The 9,771-nt window shown below is 35.7% G+C and overlaps 1 protein-coding gene across 2 annotated transcripts; it reads right to left on the minus strand.

The window, feature by feature from the left end:
* Positions 1 to 2,900: 2,900 nt before the first annotated feature.
* Positions 2,901 to 9,124, minus strand: LOC129048731 (tripartite motif-containing protein 49D-like). Of its 2 annotated transcripts, XM_054524896.1 has the most exons (6): positions 8,549 to 9,124; positions 8,268 to 8,363; positions 6,293 to 6,523; positions 5,554 to 5,576; positions 4,573 to 4,670; positions 2,901 to 3,467 (listed from the first exon to the last, which is right to left on the minus strand). In XM_054524896.1, exons 1-6 carry the CDS (start codon positions 9,095 to 9,097, stop codon positions 2,968 to 2,970), a joined length of 1,497 nt encoding a protein of 498 aa, XP_054380871.1. In that variant the 5' UTR covers positions 9,098 to 9,124; the 3' UTR covers positions 2,901 to 2,967. The 2 variants fall into 2 exon arrangements, with proteins under 2 accessions (XP_054380871.1, XP_054380872.1); XM_054524897.1 differs by lacking the exon at positions 6,293 to 6,523.
* Between the last annotated feature and the right edge of the window lie 647 nt (positions 9,125 to 9,771).

Consider the following 9,771-nt stretch of genomic DNA (forward strand, 5'->3'; position numbering starts at 1 on the left):
TATTAATAATTTTATTGTTATCATTAATATAACTATTTAATAATAATTATCATTAATATAAATCAGTATTGATTTTAAATCACCCATTTAACGAAGACTCAGGCTACATACAACTATGCAAAGGGCCTAACATTGTAAGTCCTTAGGGAATGCTTCAACCATTCGCTGACACAATAACACTTTTCAGCAAAGAACCCCTATGGCCCTCAACATCTACTATTAACCTTTATATTATTGCTCCAACCCTGGCCCTTTCTTTCGCTCTCCTATTGTGAACCCCCATCCCTATACCAGCTCCTCTAATTAATTTTAATATGGGCCTCCTATTTTTACTAACCATATCAAGCCTAGACGTCTACTCTATGACCAGGAAGAGCAATTAAATTTAAATTATGCACTAATTGGTGCATTACAAGCTGCAGCCCAAACAATTTCATACGAAGTAACCCTAGCCGTTAACCTGCTATCAATTCTACTGGTAAGTGGCTCATTTAACTTATATGCACCCATCACAATGCAAGAAATCCTCTGACTGCTCCTATCATCATGGCCCCTAGACATGATATGACTTGTCTCCACACCAGCAGAAACTAATCGTGTCCCTGTAGTGTTTTATATATATATTTTTATATATATATAATGATTTATATTATATAATATATATTATATAAAATTTATATGTAATATATAATATATATTTTATATAACATACATTATATATTTTATATAATATATATTATATATTTATATTATGTATTATATATATTTTATATAATATATATTACATATATTATATTAAATATAAATATATAAATATTTACCTATAATATAAAATACTTTATATATAATATATAATTATATATAATTTTTATACTCTCTGTAGAGTGAATTATTTTTGTTTCTATATCCATCCATAATAAAATACTCTGTCTGTCCATACTAAAAATACTAGTGAAAAATAGGAATTATAGTCACGTAAGACATAAAAGAAAATCTGTTAGTATCGATATACTAATACATATAGATGGCGTTGGTTTTTACAGGGTTTAGTAAAATGCATTCTAGTTTTCTAAACAATTTCCACATTACAGTATATATATTTCTCTCTCTTTCAGGATTGTAAAGAGTGCAACAATATACATCCCTATACAATCATCCTTGATTACATCTAAGGGAGTTTCTGCAGTAGTAAAATTACAGGGTTAATATACTCATATAAGTATTACAGGGTAACCAAACAACATTGCGAATTCTTTCATCAGCAAAGCCCAGTGTAATCCTAATCCAGGTAGCCACTCTGATTAATGCAATTAACTCAGATACATAAATATATACATATATGTATATGCCTGCATGTGTGGATGCACCTAAATGGTTGTAAATACCATCGACTTCCCCCTCAAACAGTATTTTTGTTAAGAATGAGGTGTATTCACTAGTTCATCAAATATATTTTTAAAATTCTTAGATGATTACATGTGTTACAGTGACCAGCTGGATTAGAATTAGATTGGGTTTAACAGGATGAAAGAATCCGGGAGAGGGGGCAGAGTGTAGGTTGTTAATTAGCACATGGATCAAAGGAGAGCGCTGATGTGTTTAGAAGCCACAACATTGACAGAATAAAAGCCAGAACTAACAGTCCAGTTGTAAATCTCTTTACTGTGGTATTTTCTGCCATTTCTGCTCCATAAGACACACTTTAACCACTTTGTCGTGGTATCTGCAGTATTCTATTTTAGTCTAAATAGCACTTTCTCTCAAATGCATTCTGTTTCTCTCTCCTTCATCTTCCCTCCCATCTTCCTTCCAGCTGTATTTTCTCACTAGAGAACACTAGTAGAATGTTCTCCCAAATTTCAGATTTCAGATACGCATCTGTAAAATGACGTTATGGAGACACATTTTAGTTGCTACCCAATACTTGGTTGTTTTCATAAGTTCACAGCATTACTACTGTCCTCCAAAAAACGGTTTCCCATTTCCACAGCTAATCTCATCATTGACTCTGCCATCCAAGTTTATTCTATGCCACTCTGGAAGAATCTGGAAAAACACTTAAAATACATTTTAAGTATTCATCATGCACGTGTATTGTATTGTATTTTATATATGTTCGGGTGAATATCTTTCTCCACTAATGGTTTGCATTTCAATTCTTGTGTCATGTTTTTTGAAACACAGATGTCATCATTAATATAAACCAACTAAGTTTTTTTAGTTGTTAATTTTTGTCCTGGTTAAGAAATCCTTATGAGAATATTGTATCATGTTCCCCTTACCTTCAGGACTTGAATCTATTTGGAAATGACTGTGTGTCTTTTGAGGTAGGAGTCAATATTTAGTTACTTTTTTAAACAAAATTCAATTAATCCAGCATTGTTCTGATCACCTTGTGTATTTCAATGTAGAAGAGCGCACTAATAATGCAGGATTATTTATATATGTGGTGAGAATTCCAAAGTGAAGCCCAGAAGGTCAAATGGCATTAACTCAAAGGATAGATTAGTACGATGAAACATGATGGATAAGTGCAACACAGTTAGATAACGAGAAAGAAAAACAACATTTCCCAGTTATCGTTAAGACTTCACTCCAAGTTTTTGCATGAGGCAAAAGATCCCGACTCTCTTCCACTGATTTTAACTCCATTCAGACATGTCTGTCATCTATTATTTCACTCAGTGGCAGTCAGAAATAAAGAAAAAAGAAACAGAGAATATATTTTATGCCATGATCATGAATAATGACTTTTCAAAAATTAATTAATAAAGAACCAATACGTATACTTTTAGTGTTTTTACCACATTTAATAGTAACACAATAAATGAGTTTTAATAACATTAGAATGCAATTCAAGACATAAAACAGAACCTATCTGTCCTGTTGGATAAGGCACAAGGAAGAGGGCTTTCTGGGATAAAGGGGTTCCCACAGCAGATGAACACATTTCTGATTTGTCTCTGGTCAGAGGTGAATACAGCAAAAGATAGGCCTGAGAGGAGGTGAGAAGGAGCAATTAGGGATGGTGTATATAGGGGAGCTTTGATTAACATCAACAAAGCTCACAGTTCTAGCTTCACAATCCAGGAATAAACCTACGTGGCTGGTAGGTCTTGGGACATATTGCAGTGTCATTGGGGAGGTGGTAAAGAGACTGCACTGAATGCCGTTCTTAACACACCCAAGACTAAAGAGTCCCTCCTCTCCATATATATTGCCATTCTGATTCTCCCCTTTCCAATACTTATTACAGACACCAAAAGCCCAATTCCAAGAGTCCCCCACATGGACCTCCCAGTAATATTTGCCGGAGGTGAAAGTCTGAGCACCCCATGCAAGAAAACTTGGAGGTGTTGCAGTGATATGGGGTGCATTTTGACGGTCACATCCAATACAAATGCTTCTCAAATCTCCACATCGGAAGATATGACTGTTGGCTTCATTATGATGCAGAGTAATATCCACTGCAAAATAAATAAATAAATAAATAAATAAATAAATAAATAAATAGAAAAAAGAAAACATGCATAGGCATGTGTAAATAAGCAAAAATTGTTGTATCAAGAAGTTAATTTACCAGGAAATGTAAAGTCCCAAGGACACTTTTGCTTGTAACTTCTAATAAAGTATAGAGATGGTTAATATTATCTACAAAACAAAACGCTAACCACAGATATTAAAAATGTTTTGAAAACTTACATACCAAGAGCCAAATGTAAGACCAACTTCTTTCAATCCAATTTTCAAAGCAAAATTTGCACATTATATGCCCTAAATGCCGTGCTGTTATCAAGATCATTATTTAGAAATGTTTCTTATTCTTAAAAACTAGTGCTATCATTTTGGAAAGAATGTGAAGATTTTCTGTTACTCAAGAACCGCTCTAGATAACTGGATAAAAATCCGTAAGTACATGTCATAAGTGATAATGTAAAGCAGATTTCTGCAAAATCTTTTACCAGTCTCTCTGTGGCCCTCCATGCTAGCTTGGGGCTGAAGCTGGATTTTAGACTTAACATGTAGCTTTTCATATTGCAATTAAACTGAACTTCTTTTAGTTTGTAATTTTACTTGCATTCACAAAATGATTTCTTCTTTTTATTTTTACCCATTAACTAATTTTCTTGGAAATACATAATATATATCCATTTAAAAAATTTAAAAACCCCAAGAATCTCCAGTGAACTATATTCCCCAAAAGAACAGTTCTTAGCTGTTCAAATGAATACACTACAGAAATGTAAAATTTTGTATTTAACATTAAATAACTCAACTCCATTCTGAGCATTGTTCCATTTGCTCGTTTTTTAAATTTGCTACACTACTCCTTTTTCCAATTACATTACTCAGTACATAGGAGGCCATAATGTATTTGTTTTTCACTATCTTTCAAACTTAATGCTATAAATCTGACTATACAGACACAGATACAAAAGGGTTGCATGATTATGTTGCTCACTTATGTCTATAAAGTAGTAAAATATTTGATAAGGGTGAAATATTACCTATGTGATCCTAACAATAATAATATTTAGATAGTGGGAGTGCTGCCTATGGGTGGAGACTTACCTCGGAATTGGTTGAGCCTGTCCCTCAGTCCAGTGACGGGCCCTGCCCTGAGCTCTAGATTCAGAGGCTGGGGCATGTGCAGCAGCACGGAGTCACTCCTGCAAGGAAAAACCTGCAGTTACAACATCTACAGCCATAAAATAAATAAAAATCACTACTTGTATTTTAAAGATATTTTGTGAGAATCCTTTGAACCCACAAATTTGATAATTCAAAAATTATTCCTTCCTTTATGAAATTAATTTCTATTTACAGTTTCTGAATTTTAAAGCATAGTGCGAGAGTCTGAGTCAGAATTCAGTCTGATCTTTCATATTTTTTGCCCCAAATGGGTAAGGTTCCTTAGCCTTATGGCCTTGAGAATATTTAGAAAGGAAATTCTGCGTTCCACTTCTTGGCAGACTCCCCTGACATCTTTGTCTGAAATAGCGGGGTTCTGGGGAGACTGCTGCATCTGCTGCTTCCTTTTCAAGATAAAGAATGTGAAACTTGTTCTAGGCAGCTAGACCTGCCTTTTAGAAACAAGCTTCCCTAGAGACTTATACAGTTCTAACACTCCACAGTTTTTTCAATCTATTTTTCAGAACTGTTAACTGATATGTACATAGGTATGAACAACAAATCATCAACTTTTTCACGGCTAAAATACTTCCCCCACTTCTCTCCTGCTTCCTCTGGTGACTTTCTCACCATCCACAAAACAAAACTTCATCTTTCACCTATGCAGGCTTTTAAGCAATAAAACAAAATCAGGAATAAACATGTTTTTTTTTTTTTAAATTTTACTTCACTATTTATTTATTTATGTATTTAATTACTTAGTGGTCTTGTCTTTTCTGGTGTGGGAATGAAATTAGATGCAAAAAAAAAAAAAAAAGTAGTATCAATATCTTAATCATTTATGCCATGACTTTGGTAGAGACTGCTTTGATATTCGTGGAAAGTGAAAGAACATATGCTAAAATACAGGTACACACTCACCTGTATAATATGTCTCCAAAAGCCTGTAAAAAAAAAAAAAAGAAAGAAAGATTTAGTGCAGTTCACAAGATGCATCTTTCATTAAGTTCAGCATGAAATTTGGAGTCAGTTCCTCAAGATATTATTTCCCTACCATCTTCTCTTCTGCAAAGCATTTTCTATTTCTTCTGTAATGAAAAACCCAGTCAGTCGTATTGTCACTAATTAATATCCTGGGAAGGTCTGAGTCTTGAAGACATTCTCTAAAGAAGTGAAGGGAGAAGAGGCCCAGAGAGTCTATGCTCCATGGTTACCTCGAATAACTTACTCAGTCATCTTTCCCAGAACCTATTACCCAAATGAGTGGCTCCCACAATAACATTAATGTGAGCCTAGATTCCCAAAACTTCTGATCTTGCCATGTCCTCAAATTAACCTAAATGTAAATGAATCACCCACTATTTTATACATGTGTGACGACCCAGAATGTATTATTGACTTAGTTGGGGAATAGTTATTGGGGCTGTTACCTTGACCATTCCACAAAGTTTTGTGGCTGGCGGATAAAGTAGGAGGGACCTTTGGCCTGGTAGAATCCCTTGGCGGGGCTATACTCTCCCAATAAAGTAGCATTAGTTATGCGAATGTGTTTTTGGAAACACATCATGGAAATAAAGGTAAGGAGATGGATTTCAGCCATGAGGAAAATACCTATACATGTGAATAGTCAAAAACCTGAAAGCACATTGTGAGTTTGTACCTGAAGTAGCTCCACATCCGGTTTATGGCACATTTTCATCAGCTCCTCATACGTTCCTCTTAAAATCTCCCTCCTATGAGCCATTTTGGCTTTACTTAAATGAAGTTGATGAAAAATATCTTTCCCCTTCTTTTTCAGCGTCTCCAAATTATGTTTTTCTTCTTCATGATGAAATGCAGGCATCTTCTGATACTCAGCTCTAATAGCTTCTAGCCTTACATTCACATAATCCTGCAGTGATAATGGGTTAGTCAAAAGAGAAATGTATTTCTTTGTCGCCTATTAAGTCTCACTGATTACTTTTGTCTCCTGAACATCCAACAGTTTAAACCTCAGTCTTGCCAGTTCTTAGAATCCACAAATTTTTTTCTTTTCCTTTCTTTCTGCATAAAGATCAACATAGATGTATCTGACCAATTACATTTAATTTATTCAAGATAATGTGTGTTCCAAGATAGTTGGAAATAAAAAAAAACAACGACAATTTGAATTTCTCTATTCCAACCCATATTTATGGAAAAGTAAGAACAGTTCACGCTTAAGAGTTGGAGTATAGAGCTATAGTTACTAGAAAGGAAATAATTATTTCTATTTCTGAGATACGTAACAAGTTGCTTAAACTCATTATACGTGAAATGACCTTAGACTAACATGTCCAGCTAAATGCATTTTGCCCAGCAAAGCCTATCCTAATAAGGCTGCATTTATGATTTGGCCATCTTTGTCTCCCTGAATTCATTTCCTTCCATTCTTTTTCTAAGTCATCCCAATCTGAAACATAGACTTCTTTGTGGTTCCCCAGGCCTTCAAATATACACAAACTCAAAATTACTGCATATGCTATTCTCTCCAACTAGAATTTTACACACACACACACACACACACACACAAACACACATATACATATATACACACTCATGGTCCACATATACATCCATACACACTTTCGTGCTCCCCTTCCTCTTCGAAACTTTGTTCAATTTGAATTTTTCAGTGAGTCTTTTTTCTGAACACCCTGTTTGAAACTCAGACACTAATCTTCAGTTTCTGGCCTCTATTGTCCTTTTCTACTTCCCTGCTTGATTATTCACCAACAAAGAACCTACCACACTCGAACACATCATGTATTGCACATATTTGCATGTTGACCATTTTTGCCTCTCTCATTTGGATTGTACGATTTGTGAGGACAAAGATGCTTTCTTTCTTCTATACTGGCAAATTTTCTAATTTAATATTCAACATAGACTAGGTTCTTATGAAATACTTTTCAACACATTAATATTAGCTATCATGCCCTCAGAGTATACATCCACAAAGAGAAAATCGTTTTTAATATTTCTCTGAAGTCCTCAGAGTTCTCCTTATATTTAGATACTAGCTCCCGTATTTCGGGCATGTTTGCACGTCTCCCTCAAGACACAAATCCATATTTGTCACCACTTTTCTTATCATATGTTATGTATTATTCAATATTAATTAGTTGAGATTCTTAATTTCATGTTTGCCCTAGATTTCCCCTGTCACTCTTTCTGCCTCAAATTTTCCATGCAATTCCAAATACTACTTGTCCACCAGCATTCAGATTAATGAATGAACCAGGCTCAGAAGGTTCACTTGAGCTTTCCATGACTGCCAGACGAATCTTGTGCCTAGCATTTATCCAACAAGCACATATAGAACGCTGTGAGATGGCTCAGTTTCTTGTATCTGTTGGTGTATAGCTACAGGTTTGTATGAAAACAAACCAGCATGCTTTGGGTAACATCAATGGTTTTGTCAGAAATCCCATCTAACAGTCACACTATTCTACATAAGAAATGAGGCCGCATTTTCTCAATTTTTTTTTTTTATGGGCTCCCAGAAACATTACGGTTTGATATCAAGTTCCTATTTTAAGAGTCACCCATTTGCCCAACATAAGTTCCCACTGAGCTCAGCAACTCAGTACAGGACTGAGTTGCACAGGACTAACCTTCCAGTGGCTGATTCTGGTGGTTTCCACGTTTAGATTTCTCTGATTTTCACAAGCTTTTTCCCATAAAGACTGCATTTTCGTTAAAAGCTTCTCCTGCAAAAGAGCCATAAATTGAAGCACCAGTGAAGATTATAAAGTAACAGGCAGACTGTTTCATAGGGAGGGAGCCCAGAATGAGAGACAAATAAGTCCCTAGTAAATCCCAATCTCCAAGAAAACAGGCCCACAGGAATTTCATATGTCCTTTATAGAAATAGATCTCCAGAGGCATCACTTACCCGGTGCTCCTCAGCAGCCCACTCAACGGGACAGTGTCTGTGATACCGGTGCTCCTGAGAGCTGGAGCACAGCAAACAGAGCAGGCTCCTGTCCACTTCACAGAACATCTTCTTTGTCTCCCTGTGAGTGCCACACATTTGCTCCTCAGAGCTCAGGAATAGCCAGAGACTGGCTTTTCTGGCAAGGGAAGCCATCTTCTTCAATTGAATGTTAGTTTTGAGGTTTCTCTGCTGCGTTGTCTTTATGCATTCAAAGCACTGAGTAAGAATTGGGATGTCTTGCCAGTTGAGGTAGAAACAGGGCCTGCAAAAGCTGTGCCCACAGTCTATGGTGACCGGGTCTATGAAGTAGTTCATGCAGATGGGGCAGGTGAGTTCCCTCTGGAAGACTTGCGAGATTCCAGAATTCATGTTTCTGAGGAAGAAAGAGCAACATGTCATTTTGGGGTCTGGGTTGATGAAAAGCTTCTGAACATGTGGAGATAAGTGATAGCTATAGTTTCTTCTCTTGACAGTGTTCATTAAAGCACAGCAAATTATTTCTTCCATAACAAAAATAAAAATCTCACACAGAGAGAGGCTCCCAGCTTTATAGTAGATATTACTGACTGGGTGACTCACAACCCCTTCTACTCCTGGTTTCTGTCTGTAACATAATACTAATCTATTCAAATTCCCATTTTTCTGAATGTGGATCTGGAAATTGGGTTTGATTCTAAGTGGCCTAGAATAAATTGTAGTTGTTCCTATTCTTCTTTCATATAACTGCTGAATGAATATGAGAGAGTGGGAAAAACGGCCTTGGCCAAAGAAATACGAGAAGGTGGCTAGAGGGTCCTATGATACATTTTGAGAGAGAGACACAGCAGTGGGGCAGCAAACCACCGTGGCACATGTTTACCTGTGTAACAAGCCTGCACGTCCTCCACATTTATCTCAGGACTTAGAATCATATAAAATTAAAGTAAAATAAAAAACCGAAACCAAAACAAAATAGAAAAACCAATCAACCAACCAAATAAACAAATAAAAGACAGCAATTAAACCAATTTAGGTTGAATAGAAGAGAAAAAATCATTAAAGATATTGGGCCTTTTTATTTTCTTGTGGATTAAATTAACTTCTCCTAGGGATACTCAGACTCTGAACTAACATATAGTAGGACTTTTGTTAAACTTAAAGAAGTGTAATTATATTTCTATGGTGTGATGGTGAATTTTAGG

Source organism: Pongo abelii, chromosome 9 (genome assembly GCF_028885655.2).
Source record: "Pongo abelii isolate AG06213 chromosome 9, NHGRI_mPonAbe1-v2.0_pri, whole genome shotgun sequence".
Classification (NCBI taxonomy): domain Eukaryota; kingdom Metazoa; phylum Chordata; class Mammalia; order Primates; family Hominidae; genus Pongo; species Pongo abelii.

Excerpts from the sequence above, each read along its gene's own strand:
- LOC129048731 (XM_054524896.1), bottom strand. The coding sequence starts at position 9,097 with ATGGAAGAAATAATTTGCTGTGCTTTAATGAACACTGTCAAGAGAAGA. Across the intron at positions 6,524-8,267 it reads CCAGAATCAGCCACTGGAAG|GATTATGTGAATGTAAGGCT; the intron begins GTTAGTCCTGTG and ends TTATCACTGCAG. Across the intron at positions 4,671-5,553 it reads TTTGGAGACATATTATACAG|GAGTGACTCCGTGCTGCTGC; the intron begins GTGAGTGTGTAC and ends TTTTCCTTGCAG.